Source organism: Ornithodoros turicata, chromosome 9, assembly GCF_037126465.1.
Source record: "Ornithodoros turicata isolate Travis chromosome 9, ASM3712646v1, whole genome shotgun sequence".
In the NCBI taxonomy this organism is placed as follows: Eukaryota; Metazoa; Arthropoda; class Arachnida; order Ixodida; family Argasidae; genus Ornithodoros; species Ornithodoros turicata.
Window position 1 is genome coordinate 14745662 of NC_088209.1, and position 27038 is coordinate 14772699.

Genomic DNA, 27038 nt, shown 5'->3' on the forward strand with positions numbered 1-27038 from the left:
GCCCACGAAAGTTCCCGCGGTGACCCAACGGCATTGAAGGTAGCTGATGTAGTCATCGTGGAAGATGACTCGACACCACAGCTCCTCTGGAAAACGGCAATCGTAACCGCCAGCCACCCAGGTGGAGACGGCATCCCAAGAGCATTCACGCTAAGACTGCCGAACAAGCGACATATCGTACGCCTTGCGCAGCGGCTCTACCTGCTCGAAGCTAGCGTGGATCCTGGCCCCTGAGAACCAAGAGGAGAATAGGGGCGCGGGGGTCTCGCGCTTTGGTTATGCGCTTGGAGGCTGAGCTACAGTACAATTCACTGCTAGTAAAGCCAGCTCCTGGTATCGGGTCTGGTCTCCTTTTCTATACACCTATTGCTATGTCGTCTACGGCGCTGGAGGGGGCAAGTGGGTCATGGGACGCGTCCAGTTTGAACAGGGTGAGAGCAACGTTCAACCGAAGATATGGACTTTTTTTCGCGGGTACAGCGACGGGCTATGACAAACTCCAGTGAGAGGTCGATGGACTGCAGGAATGAACGAGGTCGGATAGCGTCTACAAGAAACTGACGGGTGCCGTCGCCGCAGAGACGCCTATAGGCCATTTGCAAAAGTTTCCGCGTAGCCTTGTAAGCACGGGAACCCAGCGAAGGCAGATACGGTGACCGACACAGGAAAGGTGGGCGTACTCCTGAAGTACCATGGCATGCAGATCGCTCACGACGATCGGGTGGTATACTGACAGGAGTGCCCAAGACGCCTTGTTGTCCCGAGGACAACCTACGCGTCGGGCACAAATCCTGCGATATGCCGCAGACCCGCATCTGTGGAGAACACGGTGTAGGGAAGTCGGAGGCCGAGGTCATGGTTTTCCTGCGAGACGTAGAAGGCCGCTGATGACAATCCATTTGCAACCAACCCATCAGTATATATTGCGCGGCTCTGCGCGAAGGCCGAATTCAGATGCTGGCGGGCTACCTGGCGGGCTACTGTCACAGATGCATCATTCTACCTCTGGAGACCGAGGATACTCGTAGAGACCTCTTGTCTAACACGCGTCCACATCGCCGGGGCCTGCGAGGGCAGGGAGAACTGTGCAGGGACGCACTCTATTAAGCGAACGATAGCACGACCGAAATCAGAGGCCGGGTTGTCTTTGTTAACTTGGCGAAGGTAGTGAAGGGCTTGCTGAGAAAGGTACCGTGCGAGAACGCCGAGGGTTTCACCATCCCGCACGACGTCGAACCGAACGTTTCACCATCCCGCACGCGGTTCGCGTGTCTCGGTGGTCGAAGGGACTACCAAGCAGATGCGGAGGCTCGTGGCATGGCTGAAGACGACATCTGAACTTATGCTTCGGCTGAGGCCATGCTAGATGGGAAGGGCAATATTTTTTGGAACTCTATATAGCGTTCCACTGCAAGTTCTGGCAATTATATGTTTAATGGCCTGGAAGAAGGCAGTGCTTTGCATACAAATGACGTTCTTACGCGCGTCTCCATTCAATTTCGCTGGTATCCAGCGTAGCAGTAGCCACTCGAGCATCCGCCCTTGACTGCTGTCGCCGGGTCCTGAAACAGAACATGAAGAAGTGTTAAATAACGCAACTTATATCATGTAACTTCGTAGAGAGGTGTGCCAGTCGACACTGGTCTGCTGTGAAACAACTGGGATAAACACAGGAACAAAGGGAATAACTAGACAGTGCAGGACGCTATTCTCAATTCAGTGCTGTATGAGCTACACAACCAGAAAAAAATCTTCCCCTGACTTCCAGCACGAGCAAATCAGTCTGACGTCCTTTTCTACGTTTTGTATATATTGTCGACGACGGATTAGTGATGTATCCGTGTTCCTGATGTTCAAGGCAATGCTGCATCAATCTGCAGTGCATCTCGTGCACATTATTTGGCCTTGTTATTCAGCTGCTTCCTTCGAAACACATTAGAAGAACTTGCGGTTCCGTCCGCTGTTTTACAGCTACACTGTGGAGGCTAATCGAATAGCCTAGCATGTTGTTGTTAGTTGCTCCAGGAGGTCCTACGCCTAGAATGGAAGCTTATGTCATGATCGACAAACGTCGCCAGGTCTGCTCTCCGACTGATTCGGAACATCCCATCGTCCCAAGCTTTGTTCCCTTGCACTCATCAGTAAGGGCGCGGAAATCAGTAAAGGGCGGGAGTAGTGGTGGTGGTGGTGGTGGTGGTACTGCTTCCCGTGGTCGTCCATGCACAGCCGGGCAACGTGGCGACTATCTCAAGAAAGAATCATGCGTCCTGCCCCATCTTCACAGGGAACTGTGCTGGCATTTGTCTTAAAGGAAAACCCTGGGAAAACGCCAAGACAGCACAGCCGGTACCCGGATTCGTACCAACTGTAAGAAAAGCGAAGATGAAGATCCATCCCTCGACACTCGTGACATGTGCGCTTCAGCCGCAGTTGTTCTAGCCATCGTCATCCGCCATTAAAGGTTTCCTAATGTTAACTATGCAGCCTGGTTCGTGCTCCTTTCCAACACCAACTTCACGTCCCAGTCTCATGTTGGGAGGAGTAAGGACGGCCAGTCTCATTGCTAGCAGACGATTCTCGGCAGCCAATAAAACATGCTCGACTGAATGACGTCGCAAGCGAGGAGATCCCCGTGAGTATCGCCTTCGGTACGGGCACTCTTGTGAACTAATTTTCTCCAGAAATTCGTATGAGGGTATGCATGATAGCTAACTTCGTAGAGAGATGCACTGGCTCGCACTTGTCTATTGTAAAATGGCGATTGCAAACACGGGTTGAAATAGAAGGACTTGACTTGCAGGACGCTACTGTGATATTATTAAATGGAGTAGTCGATAAATGGGACCATAACCGAAGGTTGAGACGAGGCACTAGCATGACACCACTAAGAATTACGACACAGAAACAACTTCAAAGTGGGTGTGGCGCAAGTGAGTTGTGAAAGATGTTAATGGCGATAAACCTGGGCTAAGCGGACTCTGAGCCATGCGGGGATATACAGAAACCAAGATGGAAACGGCAAGCCTCGCAACAGTGATCCCAGGTATTTAAAGCGATGCCGAAACGTCTGCAGAAGGCGATGTTTGAAGCTGTACGTGGTGGTCACAGCCGGCGCGGTCCAAGATTCGTTATGCCTGCCGGAGAATGTCGTCAGGAGGATCTCGCACGTTCTCTGCCGCCTTGATGCAGATATCTATGCCGCTGACTCACGTACCCGCACTGTCTTTTGGTCCCAAACCCTGACAACTACGCTAAACCTCATTAAACAACCAAAATCTTTCCATAGCTTCCCCCCTGACCGAGTCACTTTTGTGTCGTCCTGTTCGTTTTGTATCTATCGTCGACCATATGAGAGCTGGCAGCCACATGTTTGTTACGTACCCGTGCTCCTAAGACACAAGGATACGTTGCATCACCCTGCCATTCAGGGCTAGGCTCGCCTCTGCCCTTTTAATTGGCTGTTCCCTTAAGATGATGCTCTGGGACAATTTCCTTCTGTATATTCGCAGGACTCAGCACCACGCGTCATATGTTGACAGCGACTTGGTCTCCAACTTCCACACCTATAGTGCGAAGGTTTGTTGAGGTTTTATGCCGTGGACAATCTGTGCGTGTGGCTTCAACACTACCGAGAGAGCATCAGTCAGACATCCAGTTCGGTCCAGTCAGCGAGAGAATGTGGTACACCACTTTGTCGTCACACACCTCGCGCTGCTCGGGCCTTATATTATTAAAAGGTAACTAATCCGAAACTAATCCGAAACGAAAAGGATTTGCGCTAGACGCAAAAGATACAGCCCAACAAATGCCCCCCTGCGTCCAGCAAATCCTACACATCAAGGAAAGTTTGTGAAGCCGAATCCTTTGCCGCACACGGTGTTATTTGCGTTCGACACTTGTTTCGTCAAAGCGTCGGCGATCATGTCCTCAGTACGTAAGAATGTGATCCTGAACCGTTTGTTTTCCACTTCATTTCTGGCGAATAGGTATTTGAGATCGATGTGCTTTGTTCGTTGATGATACATCGGGTTTTCAGTTATTCTGATGGCAGACTGGTTGTCACAACGGACTTCTAAGGTCTGAGTTCCATAGTTATTGAATCCAAGCTCTGCCATGAACGTTTTAATCCACTTTCCTTCTTTTAAGCCTTCCGTAAGCGCAATGTATTCCGCTTCGCATGTTGACAAAGCTATTAGTTGTTGTCTCGTCGATCTCCAACTGATCGCACCCTGAGACATTGTGAATACGTAACCACTCCTCGATCTGCCAGTGCCGCACTCGTTCCAGCTTGCATCGGTGTAACCTGTTATGGGCTCCTTGCATGCGCTGTACGTTATTCCAACGTTGCGGGTTCCTTTGAGGTAACGGAGCACTCTTTTCGCCATCCTCCAGTGACTTAGCGTGTGATTTAAGTTGAACTGGCTCAGGTAGTGAGTGACAAATGCAAGATCTGGACGTGTCCCTTGCACCAAATACATTAAATTTCCTATCAGGGACTGATATGGTACATTCGGATTCTTCTCTGCAGCAGTCGCAGTCGTCGTGTCATTCCTCTGTCCAACTTCCATTGGTGTTTTTATCGGTTTGCAATCCTCCATCTTGAAGCGACTTAAGATCTCGTCAATGTATTTTCTTTGACTGATCGTTAGGGTCCTGTTCTGTTTGTCGTGTCTGTCGTAACTGCTCAGAAAGGGATTCTACGCGGTGCATGTATTGTGCTGCATTTTCTTCTTTGGTCCACTTAATCCCGTTAAGCTCCCGTTTTAGAGCAATTTTCTTTTCGAGTACACGACCTCGGTTAACCTCTTCGAGTTTGTTCCAAATGTCCTTTGCAGACGTCTGGTTTACGACGTAACTCGTCTGTGCGCTTGACGGCGACTGGACCATGACGTTAGTAGCCTCGATCTCCTTCTTGTCCCATTCACGCCTGGCATCTTGGTCAATTGGGCGTTCGCCTTCCACGGCTGACCAAAGTCCCTTCGCCTTGAGGTATATGGTCATTTTAAAACGCCATGTGGGATAATTGCTGAAGTCAAGCTTCTCTAAGTGGACCGAGTGGGTAGTCGACGTTCCCTCCGCCATTTTGTTTTCTCAAAAGAATATGAACTTGCTCACCGCTTGAGGTTACTCGGTGTCTTGAAACCGATCTGGGCCCATAACCTTTGTTGAGGTTTTATGCCGTGGCCAATCTGTGCGTGTGGCTTCAACACTACCGAGAGAGCATCAGTCAGACATCCAGTTCGGTCCAGTCAGCGAGAGAATGTGGTACACCACTTTGTCGTCACACACCTCGCGCTGCTCGGGCCTTTTATTATTAAAAGATAACTAATCCGAAACTAATCCGAAACGAAAAGGATTTGCGCTAGACGCAAAAGATACAGCCCAACAAGGTTCACCTAGCCTTCTAGCGTACGAGTTACTTGCAAGATGAGGTCCTACATCTAGAGTGAAAGCTTCCATTGGGCTCCTCTGCAATGCGGATGCAATGCGGATGTGCAGTGTACATCCATAGATGATGCCCGAAAGAAGCCCACAAACATGGTGGACAAGAGAGTCCCGCATGTCAGAAGTACTGCTTCCCTTGTCTGACACTCAGTGATATGGCAGATATGGCAGATCGTCTGCCCAATAGCGAGATAGCCTGCCTTCTTTTCATTTCGTTCGTTTCGCAGCCGTCTTTGGGACTCCCCGTCACGCGTCTGAAGCAGTGAGGTTGACCGGTTGGATTGCTAGCAGACGATTTTCGGCAGCCTATAAAAAGTGCTCACTCAGCTGCCCTGACGTCACAGCACGCGGGCAGCCTACGAGGATCGCAGCCGTTCAACCGAGATATTCACATTCGTCTCCGTTCTTTCCCCGTAGCAGGAATTAGACGTACGCCGAAACGCCAAATGAAATGAAGCGAAATGAAAGTCAGGAACTCCAGCAGGAGAGCCAACGTGCGTCACTTCCGTGGTCTGCTGCGGCGGCGCGGCGACGCTCACCAGGGGCTCAGAGTGCTCCACGGCCGAATTTTATATCGCGATTGTGGCGGCATTTCAACTAATATACGCAAATCTAAGTCGAATTCCGGATTGTTTTGGTACACATCGCAATATGAGGCAAATAGCTTTGCAGCCTATTTTCGCTTCCGTGGTCCTTTAAGACTGAGGAGCTCTACGCTAACAACAGCAGTTTTATTTGATAATGATTTGGAGTTTCCTCGCCAGGGGAAATAAGCTATCTCATTGCTGGCTGTGATGTGGTGAAATGAAATAATGTGTCGCTTGACAGTTGACACAGAAGTTCAACTGTGCTCAAAAAAGATTAGAAGTTTTTTTTTTTTTTTGGGGGGGGGGGGGGGCACAGCGTTGGCGGGCTGGATTGGGTCACTGACCAGGCAACTGTGACATAGTGAGAGGTTGAGAGTCCAGCTGATTTAGCCAGATTGAAAGTGTGATTTAGAAAGGCCGATAGAGCGAGCAATGGAGAAAGATGGAGAATGATGTCACAGTATCTTGGGGGGTCAACTTCCCGCTAACGGTAACACCACTGAGCTGTGGTGGCGGTGGTGACGAAACCGGCCTCACTTATCTGGCCAGGGTCATGACTGTAGCCAGAATGAGATGAGATATGATAGCATATGTTGGAATGTTGACGGCCAAAAGTGGGCTGCCACTGCTAGGAATGGAGAAAATGCGACGAAGGCTACGAGCAAACAGACCCCGAAGGCTATTTAATGATGTTGTGGAAATCCTCCGCAGATCTGGAAGGCTGTAAGGAACACAGGTCTGTGCAAAGGCAGTTGAACTGCAAGAAGGGAGCACCCATCACTTCCCCACTCCGAGCCAGATCATGAAAGATCATGAACAGCAGGGGGCCATTTCTGCGATTAGGCTTCAAGCCAAGGTGCCGGATTCAACGTGAGTAATGTATCGAGACCAAGGTAGATTCGAATTCGTGACCACATCAAGCGAACAGTGAGACAGACCTACGAACAGAACTTTTGGGCCTTGGGCGTGAACTGGTGCTCGGCGTACTGTTCGTGCGTACTGTTCGTGCGTATGTCCATACCAAGTTGCGACGCGCTTGCGGATCTAATTGACAGCCGGCTGCAAGCGGTACTTAATGGCATATCGTGATTTTCCTATTGTCCTACCTGCAACATCACCTGCACATAGGGAGAACGCCACTTTCAGATGAATTATTCGTTTTTTTTTTTTTTACCTGCTATGGCCACATCAAGGAGTATCAGTCTCGATACTTGCTTGCGGACCTTCTTGACGAACATTATGTTTGGAGTTTGGCCTTCGGATGTATACGGACAACGCCAGTTCGGTGCGTTGGGAATTATTGGAGCCAGTTGTAGGGCCGACTCGATACATAAAAAAACGAGCAAGGCATGCAGCATACAAATGTGCAAAACGGTATCATAAGCACTCTTGATGTCCACGAAGGCTGATGTCCACGAAGGCTGATGTCCACGAAGGCTGATGTCACGTCGGTGAGCACGGTCCGCGCACCATCTACAGGCACGTCGATTCATCGATGAACACCAGCATGCTCCAGTGCGGAGACCAGGTCGAGAGTCAGATTCATGGAGCTTCGGTGGCAATGTAAATCCAGCGATTGCCTCGCAAGCACAACCTGTTTTTCGGGCCATCAGTCGAGACGACGCTGAAACCATTATTTCTGTCAGATCTCGCATACAGCTTGCCAGGCTTATAGGCCGAAAGGACGATACGGCATTCGGGAGTTTACTGGGTTCCAGGATAAGAACAGTTGGCCCCTTCCAGCCAGATGACAGATTTTTAATACCAAGATGCGTTAGATACATGAATTAGATCTTGTAGTGATCGTCCGTCAAGGTTTCACAGCGTGACACAGGTAATCTTATCGTATCCCGGGGACGGGCGCACGTCCACAAGTTTCAACGCTGTCTTTAGCTCGGTTGCGGTGAAGCCCTTGTGTTTGCTCCACCAGACCTGGTGAACCTCAGCTCTCAAACTCTGAACAAAAAAAAAACTAATGTACAATTCTATTCTCTGCTGTCGATCCTCAGTAAAGGCGACCTACGATCACTATGGGGACACTGCTTCTCTGGACGTGCAGTGCTTCGATGGCATAACCAAAACTGACCGTTCCCCGAAAGTTTCTACCTAGACATCTAATGTAACAATAGAGAATGTTCAACTTGTAGTTTGGAAGCCTTGCATGAAAAATGAAATGAATGAAATGAAAATGAGAAAAGAAAACGAAGAAAGTGAGAGAGAGACAGAGCTCAGTTTGTCGTCAGCTAGCATTCGCACAAACTCAACGAGATGGGCTGATTTTCTATTTTTGCTCGATTTTTGCTTCGTCAGATTCCTTGCCGAAGGCTTCAGGGATCTCGTAATTTTTGTGCAAATGTCGAAGCAGTGTGCGTCCAGAGAGTGTTGCGTTCCGTAGGCTCTTAAAGGATCCACCATGAAACCCCATTGGGTTCCTTTCCTTTCTTTTTCTTAATAAACGTACCCCCCCCCCCCCCCATTAGGTCTCAAAGACATAGGGCACAGTGAAGAGATCTGACGAACGTGCAAATGTTTGAAAAGGTTCGCTGCTATTTTCCTTACCAGACAGGCATTGCCGTCAGGACGCTTCTCAATTCTGTGGGGACGTTCGCGGCAGTAAAAGTGGCAGCCGAATGGTCCCCGGTAACTCTGCAAGCAAGTACATGGCGGTTACATGTGACGTGCTGTACTACGGCGATCTGTAGAAAGAAATGCTGCTATGTGACACATGAACGTGGGATAGCGGTTAGGAGAGAGCGGCGAACTATCCAGTGTACCATTTCGACCAGTCCTAGCTGCTCTTGGTGCCCCTATAGTTTCGGTGCGTCCTATTCCTGAGTGGCGAATGCCTCAGAAGGAATAAAGACTGAATGCAAAACCCATTACATGATCTCATTTTCTATAATTCCGTGGTATTCGAAGCAAACTTTCTTTTTTTTTTCGAAAGGCTTCCTACATACGGACGGTTAATGTGCAGTATCTCTCAATAGGTGTTCCAAGACACGAATAGCGGAACAAAATTGACAGTAACACATGCTTTGCTGCAAGTGGGAAAGATCGAATTCTGTGCTCTTTTTTTCAAATTCTTGCGTTCTTCGCATAAGAGATCGAAGTGCCCCCTGGTTCACTGTATGTGAGAGGTTGTGATGAATGACGACATATGGAATGACGAATGACGGCATATCCTTGCTCGGTGCGTTCTACGCATGCGCACAAGCGCCGTTCTTGGCTCTTTCGTTTGTTTTTTGGCTAGCTCGCAATATAATGTATTTGCTGCTGCAAAATTTCTTAAATTTATTGTGCTCACGTGTCTAAAGTTCTCTTTGGTGTTGTGCGTACAGGTTTTCTGTTTAGTAAGTAAACATTGTTTAACATCTTAATACTTACATATAAGTAGTCGTTTCCATGCCTGCACGGCATCTGAGTGTTGGGACCTGCAAAACAAGTTTGCTTTCGTTGAAATGACGCTACGACACCCCGGCTAGTGATGTTTTATGACACACAACGCGTAGACAAAGGTGGACAAAGACGATTTATGAGCAAACAAAGTGGGATGACACCAACGGATAAGCAAGCGAAGAGGAGAAACCACTTTGGGGGCGTGTCCAAGTTAACATTCGCCGGATGCAGTTCGTGAAGTTCGTTTTCATTTATATAATCAGAGGCCCCGTAGCGAAAGTTTGCGTTGCAAACTGTTGCCAGCAAGCACAATGCCTGCGAAAGTGTCCTACTTACTTATACCCCTGCACATATGACTACTTTCCTCCAGGAAAGCAGAGGGGAGACCAACATGCGGGATCTCGTCTCCGTGCAGGGGAAAAAATTAACCGCGAAGCGAAATTTGTTCCCTTTACCTCAACTTTTCGCACAGTCCGAATGGCTTGTGTGATGAATCTGATCTGCCTCTTGCTCTTAGAAATGGCAATAAGTTACTTCGTCTCAGATCTCATTCAAAATCAGTCCCTTCGTCAAAAGATGAGCTTTACTGTAGTCCTATACCTATAGCTTGTGGTTTTGTCTACATGCGTCAGGCTTGGCAGTACTTAAACCGGAGGCTTGACCGATGCCGTTTCTGTGACAGCTGCAGGAATGCTACAAGACGATGTACGGGATGCTGTAAGCCAGTATTTGTTTTATCACGGCTCGGTGAACAGTACGGACTGCTTCCCCGTTACCTCATTTCGCATTGGCCCCATTTCATATTGGCATCAGCCTTGTTTGTCTGCTTAAGCTTCTGGATCTGTTGCGCCCAGGACAAGTTCTGATTGGGAATTATTCCTAGGAATTTGCGGGTCTGTGTTCGTTTCGATATCATCCCCTTGCATTTTGAGGTTGAAATTGTTTAGCTTCTTTCTGGTGAATGGAATAGATACCGTTTTCCATGGGAAGAGGTTCATAGCGCGCTCTTCAAAGAAGCTGGCGGTTACTAAGGCATGTTCTAACGCCACACGGTGGCACGTAACGTAGCGAACGACACGATGGGCCACCGCAAGGGAGCTCGTGACGAATCAGAGCGAAGTAATACATTTATGCACAAATTCGGGCGCCGGCTGCGCTGTCTGGTGTTTTTCTTTGGTTTTCGTCAGACGCTGTCAGATATATGTCGGCACAGTTCCCTTTGAAGCCGGCACAGGACGCAAATCCCACTTAGAGCGTTGGTCGTGATGCTGCCCCCCATCTGTGAGGCCAAGAACGCTGAGCTCTTTCACCCTCACTACCACCCCCACCGCGGCACGGAATAACGAATAGTTCAGCAGCATCGAGCCTCCGGTCTGTTCTTCCCCTTTCGATGTCATCTGCCAATCGTTTGGTATGTCTCGAGAATATTTTTTTCTGGTATGTATTGTGGAACTTTGCACTCCGTCGTCTATTGATGCAAGGCACACGCTTCGTCCCCTTACACAGTCGGGTAATCGTCTTGATATTACACCAATTCGGGCCAGGAGTGTACACTTACGTCTTATCGCGGCCAATCTATTATACTCTGTGTGATTATAACATACACCTCCGTAGCACCTCCCAAGAGTGGCTGTGTGAAAAACCTGAAATAAAATTAGAAAGTTAACAATGTTACATGGATGAAGGCGATTATAGAAATACGTTGTACTTTGAAGACCAGTTAAGGCGAAACACACAGGCCAAGCATAGGCACCATACGGAGTGTTCCACCAAATGATGTACTCCAATTCCTACAAATAGGTTGTTACTTGATAAAAATATGAAACTACTTGGCATGCACACACACGCTTTTGCGACAGATTCAGTCCGTTTACATTCGTGTCATGATGAGGTAATCAAGCTCTAATTATTATATGTAGTTGGTAGGAAAGATAGAGTATCTCGGGGCAGGGGTGTTGCGTTGTTGTTAAAGAAAAACTCGGACTTTTCTGTCGTTCCTCATCCCAATTTGGAAAGTGCTTGGTGTAAACTAAATACAGTAGTTGGAAAAGTGATTGTTCGAGTTGTTTACAGGCCCCCAAATGCTGCTGTATCCGTGTTGGAATCATTAGATGACTATATGAGTACCATTTTCAAGGACAACCACAAAATCATTGTATGCGGTGACTTTAACCTAGCTGCTGTCGACTGGAATTCTCTTACTAAAGGCACTTGTAAGGATAACCGTAGTGCTGATGCGTTGTTTGACTTGGCTTACAAATTCAATTTACAACAAGTAGTGTCTCATCCAACTGGAGTTACATCAATGACATCTTCCATTCTTGACCTGTTTGTTGTCAATCGACCGTTGACTGATTTTTGTTTTGATATTGTGGACGGCATTTCTGACCGCAAAACTGTCTTGTTTAATTGCTGTCTGTCACCATCTAGAAAGGATTCAAACAAATATGTATCTTTTTATGATTTTGAAAGAGCCGATGACACTGCGATCATTGATCACCTCGCCTCAGAATTTGATAGGTTTTCTAGATGGTACCCGAGGTTGACAGCGATGGGGTTTGGTCGATGTTCATTGACATTGTAATGTCCTGTTTGCGATCCCATGTTCCTTTGCGGAAGAAACGAGCAGGAAGAAGGAGGCCATGGATTACGCGCGAAGTTAGCCACTTTAAGCGTCGCATAAATAGGTTAACTAAAAGGGGTCGCTCTGATACCGAAGGTATACGAGAACTGAGGAGAAAGCTTCGTGACACTATACGCAATAATAAACACGCATTCTATAGTAACACCCTGCGTGACTTCATGGTTAGTTCTCCACAAAAATTCTGGCGGCATATTCATCCTAATAGGCGAGGTACTGATTTAATGCCCTCGAGTGCGAGTCACACTGCAGATTAGTTTAATGATCATTTCGTCTCAGTTTACTCTGTTGATGAGCATACGAGCCTACCTTATAGTGTTGGCAAGGTAATTCCTCCAATCCCCGATGTGGTATTCAGCTCTCCTGGCATTTTATCTCTTTTACTTAGCTTAAACTTAAAAAAGAGTGAAAGACCTGATGGTTATTCCAAACGGTTTCTTGAGGCGCTACGCAGGGTGGATTTCACTCTACTTACAGTTGATATATCAGAAAGTATATGAATCAGGGCGGATTCCTCGTGCTTGGAAAATTGCAAAAGTTATTCCAATGCCGAAAAAAAAAAAAAACAGGCGTCATCCGTCAAAGATTATCGACCTATTTCATTGCTGTCAAGTTGTTCTTTGCTGTGCTTTGTACATTGCTGTCAAGATTTTCGAGAACATGGTTTACTGTCACCTGTCTAGTTTCCTTGAAGAACATTCTGTGATAAGTGGGCTCCAGTATGGCTTTCGAAAGCGTTCCTCTACCACATACCAACTTATTCAGTTTGTACATGATCTTGCGATATCCATTAATGCTGGCAAAGAGGTAGACGTGATTTTTCTTGATCTTGAAAAAGCTTTTGACAGGGTGTCTCACTCAAAGCTACTCTTAAAACTTCGTTCAATTTTTAATAATGACAAGCTTATATCTTATCTCGAATCCTACCTTACTGAAAGGCAACAGTTTGTGCACCTTGATGGCATAAACTCACGTATTTCGAATGTAAGCTCTGGAGTTCCACAAGGATCAGTCCTTGGCCCTTTGTTTTTCCTACTTTATATAAATGATATGCCAAATGTAGTTATCTCTAGTATCAAATTGTTTGCAGATGACTGCGTGTTGTACAGGGAAGTAGGGTCACGCCAAGACCAGGAATGTTTGCAAACATGCCTTGACTCCGTCAAAAGTTGGTGCGACTCTTGGCAGATGTCCATTAATACGCAAAAAAGTGTGCGCATGAAAATAACAACTAAACAGAAAAATGTTCTTCCTTTTGAGTACTCCGTCAATGGGCGACCACTTAAGCAAGTCAGTAAACATAAATAGCTAGGTCTTACATTGAGCGAGGATTTGAAGTGGGATCAACATATAAACGATGTTATCAGCAGGGCCAGTAGAAAGCTTTGTATGTTGAGGAGAAGTCTCTGCGATGCCGATAAACACGTGAATCTAATTGCTTATGAAGCCTTAGTACGTTCGCTAATTGATTATTGGGTCTCTCATTTGGTTTCCGGAAGCTACAACGAGAATAAAAGAGCTTGAAATGATTCAAAGACGAGCCATCCGTTTCGTGTACAACAAATTTTCCCGTTTTGACTCACCAACTCAAATGCTTCAGTCGGCCGGGCTTCTGAATCTTCATGTCAGAAACAAAATTATGTGCCTAAAAACTCTTTGGTCTATACTTGACGACGAAACTTGCATTCCCAAGCCCAAGGACTTGAAACTTTCCGACAGTGCTAGTCGTCGCAGAAAGCACACCAAACATTTAGTGCAATATCGCTTCAAAAGAAACTGCTTACGGTACTCCTTTCTCCCTAAAACCATTGAAGAATGGAATAAGTTACACCAGACGGCCATTGATTGCGACAGCCTACCTTCTTTTGTCTCCTGTATTACTGAACTTTATCGTGACTCATAACTGTGTTTCCTGTATATATGTGTATGTGTGTATATATGCATATGTATAGCTAATTGAGTACAGCTTCATGTTTGTTTGCATAGCGTTTTCCTTTTTTCATATTTTATTATGATTATCATTGTTGTTGCCGTTATATTGGTAGTGGAATATGCGCACTATGTGTGTCCCTCCTTCCATGACGAGTCAAACGCCAGAAGTATTTCGAATAAATAAATAATATATTAAGAAAAACGCTCTTCAGAGCTGAACGTCCAAAACCTCACTTGGGATAGCAATGTCCATTTCATTTGATGCATTCGATGCAGACAGCACATATACTATGCTTATAGCTTGTCTTCCATGATTTCGTGAGTCCAACAGCCCTGCTGATGCTAAACAGAAAGGGTGAGGTGTCTAAATTCATTTAATTTACACGCACACGCAACATTGAAGTGAGGAATGTGTTGGGGCTCAACACTACCACAGCGCCTGTGTTTCTTACTCATTTTGGTTTAGACATTCTGTAGATCCATCGAGAATCAATGTTCTGCTGTGCAATCGCGCGTTTTTTTTTTTTTTTCCACTCTCGCAGCAGTCCATTCCATCAGAGAATTCCCTCAAGACTAGGAAAATGTTTCAACCGATATACAGAGAGCGACGTCCACCTATGAAGTTCCCAGGCGTTTTATGAATGCTTATGGTACTCGCGCATTGCACTGGTATATTGCACTGGCATATGGTACTCGCGCATTGGTCTTTTATAGAAAAATGGTTAAAAAGCAAGCGAGCTGGTGGCTAAGATCCATGACGAAAACCCGAGACTGGGAAAAAGACGAAAAACAGACCACACAACACAAAGTCTCAATTCAATTTGAGACTTTGTGTTGTGTCGTCTGTTTTTCGTCTTTTTCCCAGTCTCGGGTTTTCGTCATGGATCTTTTATAGAAAATTGTTAAAAATTGGGTTGTTCGGTATTTCGTACTTGAAAAGAGATAAAAAAGCCCGTGCCGGTAAACAAACAAAAGGACGACACAACGCACAGCACAGACTGGAGAACAAGAATTTTATTGACCAGACCTGCCTCTTAAATAACCTGAGCCAGCAACGCTCTCTTCTAGAAGATTACCCTCTCACACCCTCAAGTCTGCGTAGTGCCTTTTATCTTTTCGAAAGTACAGGTCTTAGGAGTTGTGTCGCCCTTTTGTTTGTTTCCCGTCACGGGGTTTTTATCGTTTTTAATACCTTTTATAGGCTGCAAGCGTCGCGCGATGCTCAATTGTTTTTATACGCTGGGGCGTTCGCAGCTTGAGCCTGTGAGAGCTGACCAGTTTTAGGGAAGCTTTATGGGGGTCACATATCACGAACGACTGCATCTTGAATAAATATTAGAATATTCCGAGTCGTAATGAGCAAGACGGCATAAAATTAGTAACCTGTCGGTCGGAGGTCTATTGAACTGTCAGGACAATGCGAGCTGCCATATTGAATACTGCAAAAACGTCGGCTACAACGTTGCTCATTTTTTATAACAGCTAGAACTTTCTATACAATGAAACGCTAAAGGACAAGACTAGGGCAGGACAGGACGCAGGTCCATTCTTAGTTTTTGCAGTTGGGTCTTTTACGGCGTCCTACATGGAGTGTTTTGGCGATTATATGCTATTCCTTATCTCTGATGTCCCGTTAGGGACCCCTGATCTACATTGAGGCGTACCCGTTCGACCGCAAAGCCTCGTTGACGTACCATTAAGTTCTCGTGTGGGACCACTAAGCTCACCTGATGGGAAGTTAGATAGCCTTTGTTGGGCCATAAGGGGCCCTGTGGCACCACCAGGCCTTTTTCTGGAGCCATTTGGCCCACCTGACGGGCTCTGGGAAAGCATTTGTCGGACCACTAACAACACTACAAGCACCTAACACTGCAAGCTGTTTTGATGGAACATCAAAATATTCTAATGGATCATTAGAATTTCTGATGGAGTCTTGATGAATTTTCGATCGGGCGGCCATCTTGTCCAGCACGTGTCTTCTGTTGCACAAACTTTGGACCACCACGAAGAACGCGGAGATAGCGAGTGAAAATGACGGAAAAAAAAGTAGCGCGAGCCGTTTGTACACTCCGGAGACAGAAAGGCCCGGTTTGACTTGAACCCCCCCTCGTATACACCGACAGAACGGAACGTTTATGCACTGCAAGAATGCTTCAAAATACATACGAGGCATGGCTCCCGTGTCCACTCATTACGGTAGCACGAAAAGTCCAAGTCTGGTACGCACATGTGGCTGCAGGCAAGCAAGGATCCATTGTACTGTAAAAGAGAAAGACTGTGGCACAAGTCTTGCCCAATCCGGCTTTGTAATAAAGGGACTGCGGAGTCTGGAATACATCTGTGAAACAGATACCACTACTTTCAGCTTCGGTCGACAATCTACCTGGCTATATTTTTATTTATAATTTGCTATAATTAACCGTAGCGACTGAGAAAGCGCTTGAAATTTTTCACAAGCAGCAAATATCGCAGGCACGAGAGAAGTTCGACTTAATAAAGCTTGCGCAGCGTTCCTGTAGAATAAGCTAAAACACTAATTGCACTTTAAGGTAGCGACAGATAGTTGATGTAGGCGGCGTAGTTTGACAATGTCTTGTCAACCCAGCACAAAAGGTCATACATGTACCACAGTACTCTTATATTTTTGCTCTCAAAATTGCATTTAACGGGCCAGGGGCGACCTCTAGTGAAACTAGCGAAATTCGTGGAATGTCGTAAACTGTCTTGCGGGAACACCGTTGCCCTTCTACCTCAGTTTTGTCGCAAAGGCCTTATTGCTGATCGTCTGGCAGGAAGCTAATGACAGTACGGATTTACCGCCGTGACCGTTAAGGCCGTATATGTGCCCGTCTGACAGGGGTATAAGCTCGGAGAAGCGCACAAATACGCATGGGACAACTATAGTAAGTCGGCAGGTCGACCTTCCTTCCTTGTCACCAGTTATTATTACTCCAGTACACTGACACGGCACCGAATGGCTGTTTGTTGGCCGAAACACCCGTCTCCTCCTAGAGCGCGGAATTGGGATAGCAAGAGGAATTGTGCCTGTAAAAGACGGGAAAATAAGTAGGGACGCAGCTTCGTGATGCCGTCTTACGTCTGCCGTCTTAAGGCTGGTTCACACTGCCACGTTCGCGCTTACGGGCTACGGGTTGCGCTTACGTAGTACCCATCTCGTTGCCAGCTACGTTCCTCCATCGTTCACATTACTACGTTTCGGCGCTCCGTTCCTCCAATGAGGAACGGCCTCCTAGAGCGCCATCCTTCCGAAGAATAGGGAAATAGAGCCACAGAGTAGCATGGCGTCCAGCGTCGCGCACCCCGGTGCCAGCTGCTTTGGAAGACAATCAGATATTCCTTGACGATGTTCTTAACTGTTAATGTTCTTAACTTAACGCCATCGTCGGCAGTGCAACGTACAACTCGCTACTTCGGACAGATTCATTGAATAAAGATATCACCTGACAGACCCACTGCTATGCTAATTGTCATCCATGAGTTTTCTTTTTTCGTGGCATCCCTGTAGTCGCTTCTTTTGCTACTGCATAGCCGGGAAACTTCTCAACTAGGAGAATATGAGCTTCTAAGACATCGAAGGTTTTCGCCATCTTTGCAAGGAGACGCGCGAGACCAAACGCTTGCGCGGCATCCGAACTTTTACGGAACTTTTACTGTTACGGAGCTTGCGGGAGAAAAGTTGAAGTTGCTTCAACTCCTTGCGGAAACGATCTTGCGGGCGCCGTCTCTTCGTCGTCATGGCAACCCCCACCGTAAGCGCACGTAACCCGTAGACGCAAGCGTAAACGTGACAGTGTGAACCAGCCTTTACGCAGCATTTCTGGACACCATCGGACTTCGATCGTTATTGTGAAGGGGCTCGTTATTTTATTCCCCCCATTCCAACCAGCAATGGGGTAGAGTATTGCCTGTGGCGATGAAACTCCCCACTCTCCAAGGTCAAAACTAAAGTTGTTGTTGATGCCGTCTTGTAGTTGTACCAGCACTGCGCAGAGACCTTCATTGCTTGCGCCGGTGTGTATTTCGGTTTCGGCGTTGAGATCGAAGTGTGCCAACACAGGTGCAGTCTGGAGGCGTGTCATTAATTCCTCGAAGGCCCGTTGTTCTAATTCGTGCGACTAAAAAGAAGCTCCATCCTTCGTCAGGGCGCTGAGCGGTGACGCGGTTTTCAAGAAATTTAGGATGAAGCGGCAGCAGTAGACGCAGAGACAAAGGAAGCTTCGAATGTCTTTAACGTTAGAAGAAACAGTGTAGTTGGCGATAGTTGCTGTTCTCTCGGGATCTGTGCGTATGCCGTCACCGCTCACGAGATGGCCGAGAAACATCCGTTCTTGGTAAGCGAACCGACATTTTTCAGGTTTCAGCTACAGTCCCGTAGCTCTGATGGCCTCGAAAGCTTGTTTCAGCCATTCTACGTGTTCGAAGGGTCTTCCGAAGACGACAACGTCGTCGAGGTTCACAGTCAGGTTTGCCATTTTAACCCAGCCAGCACAGTGTCCATGACTCGCTGAAACGTATCTGGAGGTGTGCACATGACAAAGGGCATAACCCTGAATTCGTAAAGCCCATCCGGAGTAACGAAGGCCGTTCTCTCACGATCCCGTTCGTCGACTTCCACTTGCCAGTACCCCGTCTTGAGGTCCATGGGAAGAGAAACTTTGCATTTTGGAGACGATCGAGTGTGTCGTCGATGCCTGGTAACGGGTAGCCGTCCTTCTTTGTGATTTCGTGGAGTTTTTGGTAGTTGACGCAGAACCTGGGTATTCCGTCCTTTTTCTTCACGAGTACTACCGGCGACGCCCACGGACTGGTCGACGGCTGAATAATGTCGTTGTCCAGCATTTCTTGTACTTGTGCTCGGATTGCTTGTCGCTCATTAGGTGACACCCGAAACGGCATACGATGAATCGGCTGGACGTTTTCATCGACGATATGATACTTTCCGACCGACGTCTGTTTCACTTTGGACGAAGGGGCGAAACAGTCACTGAAAGCATGTAGTACTTGCAGAAGAGTCTGCTTCTGTAACGCAGTTAGTTGATGGTATAGGTCGAACGCGCGGTCGTGATGTTCTGTGGCGCAGTCGATGTGTGACCTGTGGTGACATAATCGTCTGCAAGGACAGCTATTTTGGTGCCCTTCGTGATATGGTGCTGTTTCTGGCCAAAGTTCGTAATTAGTAGCTGAATTTTCCCGTCTCTGACATTCCTCGTGCTATCCCGATTACCGCGTCCTAAGAGGAGATGAGTGTTTCCTTCGGCCAACAGACAGCCATTCGACGCCGTGTCACTCACACTAGTAATGATAATTGATGACAAGGGAGGAAGGTCGACCCGTTGACTTGCTATAGTTGCCACATGTGTATTTGTGCGCTTCTCCGGGCTTACAGGTGTCAGCCACGCATTATCGTCGTCTTCTCCTTCTGGCGTCTTTACGGGAATCACTCCGTTGGTGAAGTCGATGATGACCGCTTTGCTTTCCAGCAGAAAGTCCATCCCGAGGATGGCGTCATGTGGGCAATTAGAGAGGACGACGAAGCTGACGACGTACTGGATGTCACGTACTTGTACGGTTCCCGAGCATCGACCAGTCGGGGTTACGACGTGTCCACCAGAAGTCCTGATGTTCGGCTCATCCCACTTCGTTTGCACTTTGCGAAGCTTCGCACCCAACGTAGCACTTATAACAGAGTCTTCGGCGCTGGTATCGATTAACTCAGCTGTCTCGTGGCAGTCGATGAGTATTTGCAGGTCACTAGTAAGGTTTCGAGCGTCGTGGCAGTGCTGTGTTGCTGTTCGTCGAGTTGGAGGAATTGTAACTTTTCGTTGGTACGCAGCTTCACCTAGGTCGTCTTGCCGAGGATGGTGAACGTGCTCTTCGTGGCGGCCTGCTGCGATGGGGGTCGCTCGGGGACTGGTCGCGTCGTGTGCCAGCAGAAGCATTCTGCTGCCGTAGGTAGTCTTCAGTTGCGCCGGGGCGACTAGCGCGTTGAGGGCGGGGAGCGTAGGGTGAAAATCCGGATAGACCCGGACGTCCGTACGGGCAACGGCGGTAGACATGATTGGCTTCTCCACAGTGGTGGCAAAGCGGCCTCAAGTCTGATGTTCGCCATACGTCTGTCATGTGAGTTCCTTGTGCGCGTGGCGGGTAGCTAAGTGGTGCGGGCTGGGCGGCTCGCGAAAGCGCCCAGCTGTTGCCGTACAGCGCTGCCGGTGATGGCTGTCACAGTGCGGCTGTGTTGGTTGGCTTCGGTACCTCGACTACAGGTGGCGGCGCTTGGAGTGCCTGCTGTACCTCCTCCTTGATAATCGGCCCGACGGAGGCCAAAGAAGCTCTATTTTTTTCTGGGCGGAGGAGAGCTCGTACTTGCCTGAGGGAGTGTATCAATTGTCTGAGGGAGTGTACGTCGAAGTCTGCAGGCGCGGCGAAGGCTTGGTAGTCCTGACGTCGCTGGCCGATGGTGGACCGAGAGAGCAAAGCCCTCTCAATCCTGGCGGCTTCGTCCAGGAAAGCTTGTGTCGTCGTGGGGGTGGGTTACGAGATAGGGCGTGCAAAACGTTCACACTTCTCCTGAGCCGGTGAACCTTCTTTTCTTCGGAGGCTTTGGGGCCAGCTCGTTTGAGGAGCCGCAGGACGTCTTCAACGAAGCCGGTGACACTTTCATTTGGTAGCTGTACCCCACTCAGGAGTAGTTGTTCGGTGAGTACCGTTGCTCGAAAGTGAACCCCTCGCGGAGCTTGTCTTAAATACATTCCAGGATGTAAGGGACGTCTCTCTGTTCTCGAACCAGGTCCGCGCCGTCCCGTCAAGAAAGAAGTACGTGTTGACGAGCTTCTGGTCGTCGTTCCACTCGTTGAACCTAGCGATCCGCTCGAAATGGTCAAGCCAGTCGTCAACGTGGTCGTACAGTTCCCCGGTAAATGTTTTCGGCGATCGTGCAGAGGAGACAGGCGCGATGACCGCTGCGCCGTTTGGGTGGTGCTATCCGCAGTCATCTTCTTGCGGGATGGGGGTCCCAATGCAGATAACCCACGCTTTTTTCGACTCAGTCGTTGCTGTTCTTCCAGGCTGTTGAGCGGGGATTGCCCCGCACCTCCACCAGAAATGTCACGGATTAAAACAGATGAGCGAGGCGGCGAATAATCGGCGAGCGCTTTATTCAGCTGCTTAGCTTGCTAACGCAAGAGCGATAGCTCTCAAACAAAACTAAGGTAAAGAATGCTCCAGCTGGGAGCTCACGAGATTTTATACACAGCGGCGAACATTGTAGAAAACACGCGTCCGTGAAGAAGAGGAAATACAGAAGCTTCTCCAAAGTCGTCGGCACGTCCCTGAGATCGGTGCGGAGTGAAGGCACAGATGCTTCTCGAAGGATCGCTCGCTAATCAGCGCGGCGTGTCGTGGATTTCAGCCTGTCGTTTGACGTCTCGTTGCCTGTTGTTGCTGTTCCGTGTTGTCGCTTCAAAGATGATACGTGGCATTATGTTGCGTCCCTGTAGCCAATCAATTTCTACAACCATCATGCCTGGCAGAGGACCGGCAATGGTCAGTGGTTTCTCCAAACTCGTTTCGTCAAGATGATACCAAGCAGCACAATGTACTTAAAAAAGTCGAGTGCAATAGCGGTGGACGGGTAGGTGGAAGGCCTTGAACAGGCTGGTGAAGCTAAAGAACATTGGTAAGACACATACCGTCCACCCCTATCGCACTCGACTTTCAGTACATTGTGCTGTTTGGGATATCCCTGATTTTCCAATAAAATGATTATCCTTGCCCACTCTCCTTCCGTTTACTTGCTTTCCTATGACTCCCAGTTATGTCGAAGCAGACGTACACCGGTTCGGCACTGACTCAGATAGTGCGATGCTTTAAATGGAGGAATTTCAATTGAACATGCGCTGAACCATGCTCATTTGCTTGTGATGTACTGGGTGCAAGCACTTACTACATACAACACCTGGGGCGTCGTTGACGGGGGAACAGGAACTTCTTCCTAATTTGCCACCATTAATTACTCTAATGGCAGAGAGTAGGTGTGGAAGCTATACTTACTCTAATGTGTTCGTAGTCCGTGCATCCTCCAGCTCCAGGCAAGTCCACAAGGATACACATCGGGTTACCGTCAACTGGAGGAACCGGTGCTGCAGAGAATGACGTCTCACTCTGTCAAAACCGATAGGCTTCCTTCGCTGTTTAGCGTACGAATGCTCAAAGGAAAAATATGCAACTGGTAATGGCGTGACAACGCTCCTTTTTCGTTGCCGGCGTGACAGTTGCGTTAAGAAGTTTTAGTACATCGGAAGGTGTTCACGATAACAGTTCCGAAAACGTGATAAACCAATCAGTTTCAGTGTTCAGTAGAGGCAAGGGTAACAGTAATGGTAACGGAAACATAAACGGTTTATTTCCGAAATTTGAGATGGCAACGATAACAGAAACGGAAAGCCTACCACGGTCTCCATTACCGGAAACAGAGATGGAAACGGAAATTACCGTCCGGTGTCGAATTCGGGTAATGGCAATAGCTGTTCTTGTTGTGCGACGACATTTCAGCAGGGTTGGTTACCGAAAATATTATTGTTTCCGGTTCCCTTTCCCGTAACTGAACAACTCGGATTTTCGTTTCTGCTTCTGGACGATTTTCGGTAGCGGTGCCTGTTTCCGTTTCCTTTTAAGAATTTCATTTCAGTTTCGGTTTCCGAGGTATTTCCCCGGTACTGGTTTCAGTTTCTCATCCGGAACTGGTACTGTTTGATTTTGGCTTTTTCATGTCAGATATTCTAGCTACGTAATGGATGCAAAAGGACAAACCACACCAAGCATAAACACTAAAGACTTTAATGCGAAGTTCGTGACGAATCCCATACACCCAAGTAGATGCTTCCCCAGTTCGCGGAAATACATGCCTTTTGGTTTCCGCCCGTGTCCATAGTTCTGGCGCTCTTTGGCCTTTGCCGCCTTTGTGCCATTAAACGCACAGTCTCTCTCGATCTGGCTCTTGCGCAAAAATAACGTATAATCCAAAACTCTTGCTGCGCAGTGGGCTCAACACGAAAGAAAGTCTCGAAAAGAAACGCTCCACTGACACCTGCGTGATTGTCAGAGAGAGCACAGAGAAGGCAGCTTCTGTCAGGCGCTTTGCAAAAGGTTCATCGCGGGAAAGCCACCATTTCAATATATCCGTCTCTTTAGGCACCCTTGATATTCGTCTCGTATTCTTGTAATGAGGTTTTGATGTCCTGCTTATGGAAGGTCGGAGGCGCTCTGTAGGAGCTATGACTTGTTTCGCGAGACCTCGTAAGACTTTCAGTGTGATCATCGAGACAAGCTTCGTTGTCATCAGCGTTACAGGGCACCTCAACAAAATGTGCTTCAGTGTCGTGCTCTCTTTCGGTCATTTCAGCTCTTTGTTATATCAATTAAGCACAGTTTAGATGCGTCCGTAGCGTATTCGCTGAGCAATGGACGGTACTTGGGGTCAGAGTACACAGCTGGCTAGAAATATGTTGTTGTTGAGCAGCAAGCTTTCTGGCCTTTTTGTGCTGGACAAAAGCTACCGAGCCTGAATTCACTTTCGTTGGCGTGAAGGTTAAGTTTCATTCGCTCCCATTCAGCCAAGAAGTCACCGGCAAGTAGTGACTCTGCTTGCAGCCGGACCGTTTCCACTTTAGCTGGTTCTAAGGCGCCCATATCTAATATAATATCTCTCATAATATAATAATCTATAACTTGTCCCAAGGAGCAACCTCCAAGCTCAAATCCGGAATTGCGAAGGAAAGTTCTTCCACAACAGTGCGCATGCCCATGAGAGATTTCGGCATGTGCTAGGTAGACATCGACCTTGTAGGGAGATCTAAGACTGGCCTCTTCTCGCAGCGTTTTCAGACCAACTCTCGCAGTGAAAGACCCGCAATTCTTTTACACTTCTCGTGCTTTTCAGAAAGATTGTGAAAGATCCTGCAACTGTGACTGAAATGGGGTGTTGTGGTCATGGGCTTTCAAATTAGCGCAGAAAAAAAAAAAAAAAACGTTGCCTTTCCTTGGGTATTTTTTGAGTTCAATTAAGCTAATTAGACAAATTAATGAGGTACACTGACGGAAACCACCTGTTTGGGCGGCAAAAGCCTTCGCAAGTATGACGCAGAAGGTTCCTAGTTTTAATCTCAAGTAATTTTCTTCAATAATTAGGTACAGTCGACCCGCGTTTATCCGGACTTCATTTATCCGGATCCTGCGCTATCCGGACAAAAAAACATGGGTACGGATTTCGCCCCATGTATTTCGCCCTCGTTTATCCGGACTTCAGCTTCCGGACTCGGACGAGAATTCCAGGGAACAGAAGTGACTAATACCCAACAATCGGCTTCAGTTATCCGGTCATTGTCCAGGAATGACACTTGGCCCACACCTAGTCAAGTGAGGTCGAGAACCCTGGTCGTGACTTTTACTGACACAAATACAGTGTTGCTAGGAAGAATTTTCTCCCTTTCCGACTTTGCACGTTACACAAAAGTAATCCACTGAGCAGTCTGGTCATTTCAGACTGAGAAGGTCCGCAACGAGGACCCCTGCGCTGCAATCATAGATGACGACATCGTCAGTGTCGTCGCTTCCGATAGTGTTCAAAAATAATCTGATGATGAAAGCCTGGATGAGGCACCAGCTGTGACGGTAGAAAATGCGCGGGCGGCACTGAGAACAGCGCTGTTATTTTTCGAGCAACCGAACAATATTTCGCAAGTCAATGCCATTTGCAAAGGTTTAGAAGAACTGGATGCGTGTATTAGAATGAAACAGATGACAATGGATAGTTTTCTGTGTAATGATCAATAAAGATGTCCTTTTGGGGTCACTCTGAATTTTCGTGTTTCACTTATCCGCTTCCTTCGCTATCCGGACATTTTCACAGGAAACGAAGCCGTCCGGATAAACGCGGGTCGACTGTATCACTCTTAAGTGAAACACTTTGTACAATTTTCATGTTAACGCGAAAAGACTGAGGAAACGTCCTGCGAATTTGGCTTCCGTTAACGTTACCACTCTTGAATTTCGTTTCCCTTTCGGTTTCTGGTAATGAAACCTAAAAAACAATTTTCTTTTTCGTTTTCATTTTCGTTTCCTGCTAAATTTCGGTAATTACCGTTACTCGTTTCCGTTTCCGGTAGCCAACCCTACATTTGAGTGACTTTTCATTTCATTTTTGTACTTTGATGACTCCATTCCGCGCAATGTTCTAGATACTACACGAGAGCATGGGAAGAAAGCGCGATGTTGGACCTCGAGGGTACATCTCTCCCTTACCTCGTCCCAGTCCTCATAACTCCATGACATCTACAGATCACTGTACTGCACCACAGCACAAGGATTACACCCCACGATTTTTCTTGTATGGAAACAACCCCCTGAGTCTGAGGAGCAATGAAGGGAGGACTAGATAGGACGGACACAGGACAAGAACCGACAACGACGACTCATTATCGATTCCTCCACTCGCTCTACGTTGAATAAACGTTCATTTACTGGCTTTGAGTAGTCGTTGTCGGTTCTTGTCCTGTGTCCGTCCTGTCTAGTCCTCCCCTTCGTTGCTCCTCAGACTCAAGGAAGTTTTTCCGTTCAATCGTTTACACCAACTCGCTTGCCTCATCTACTTGTGTTCTACGATTTTTAGTTATTCCTTTTTTTTTTTCATTTCACCGTGGCCATGGCAGTTTATTACTTAGAGCATCCACTTGTGAATGCGACATTAGATGAAGGCCACGCCCATCTTGAATTGCAGTGGGCTCCGAGTGACTGAAGGCATGTTTGAACGTCTTTCTAAAAGTCTACCGCTGCATCTCTTCTTCCTCTGACCAAAAATTGCTCAAGCGTGAACTCCAGTTCACACAATACCCGTGACGCTTTACCTCGGTTGTGCTCACTCAGCATGTTTAAGTATCCATCCGTATCGTTCTCGCGTTCTAGGCAACCTTACCTATACGCTTCTACAAGATAGGGACTACTCTTGTTTTGAAATCGAATTTCTACGAGCATCTGGGCCTGTATCTTACTCACAACCTTAGTTGCACGAACCACATCAGCACCATAGTTAATGATAACAAAAAACAACAACAAAAAAAAACTCGAGTTTCTTTCTTCGTATTGTATAAAGAACCCTTCAGAAACAAGCCTACCCTACAGCCGTCCACCGTACCTCCACTCTGGCAGGAAATTAAACCGAAGGACTAGGAGCATTACCGGGAACCAATAGTATACTACTGGTTACCTTGTAGTGGGTTACCTAAACTCTGTATATACCATATTTGAGAGTAAGCACTGACTAGGGCTGTGTAAAGATGTGATCAGTTGTGTAGCCGATCTGTAACAGATTTTACACATAACGTGGTCAGTTGCCTTGGCGCCAGAGAAGTAAGAAACTTGCTCATTACGAGCGAAGTCTTAAAAATGCGAAAGGAACACCGGCGACAGTGTGAGAGGTTATATGCTTACCGAACCAGAAGCATGTGAGAAAGGCCTGCCAACCTTTGACGAACATGGGATCCGTTTTTCCTGCTTCTACTACGAGAGTAACGTGGAAAATTGCGTTAATAATGGGGTTACCGGTTATATTATCAAGCGTTCCACCCCGGGAACACCTGCGCAAACAAGTAAACCAGAAAATGCATAGTCTGACATTATGTCGGGTTCGTTATGTACATTGTGAGTGGGTCATCGCTCACGCAGTTTTCTGTTGGTGTCTTTGTAATGACTACACCTGTTTCTGGGAAACATAGCAACATCTGGGATGGGCTACGTGTTCTTTTAATTACTGCAGGATTAATTATCAAATTCTGAGAATCTGTTGCTCAAATTCTTCCTGCGTCTTGTTAGATCATGACTCACGGACATTATGTGAATCTGACTTGTGATATTCTACTTGAAGCGGAAGACGGCATCTATAATAAAAAGCAGAATATGCAGATAAATGCGCACCATATTCTTCCATGTTTTTTTTTTCTTTTGATATGGGTTAAGAGAGGTCA

The 27038-nt window shown here is 47.3% G+C and overlaps 1 protein-coding gene across 1 annotated transcript; it reads right to left on the reverse strand.

The window, feature by feature from the left end:
* Positions 1 to 1415: 1415 nt before the first annotated feature.
* Positions 1416 to 26604, reverse strand: LOC135369350 (uncharacterized). The gene is made up of 7 exons (XM_064602944.1): positions 26506 to 26604; positions 22072 to 22160; positions 16168 to 16260; positions 10987 to 11071; positions 9417 to 9463; positions 8592 to 8678; positions 1416 to 1562 (listed from the first exon to the last, which is right to left on the reverse strand). The coding sequence occupies exons 1-7, from the start codon at positions 26549 to 26551 to the stop codon at positions 1494 to 1496; spliced, it is 516 nt and encodes a 171-aa protein (XP_064459014.1). The 5' UTR covers positions 26552 to 26604; the 3' UTR covers positions 1416 to 1493.
* Between the last annotated feature and the right edge of the window lie 434 nt (positions 26605 to 27038).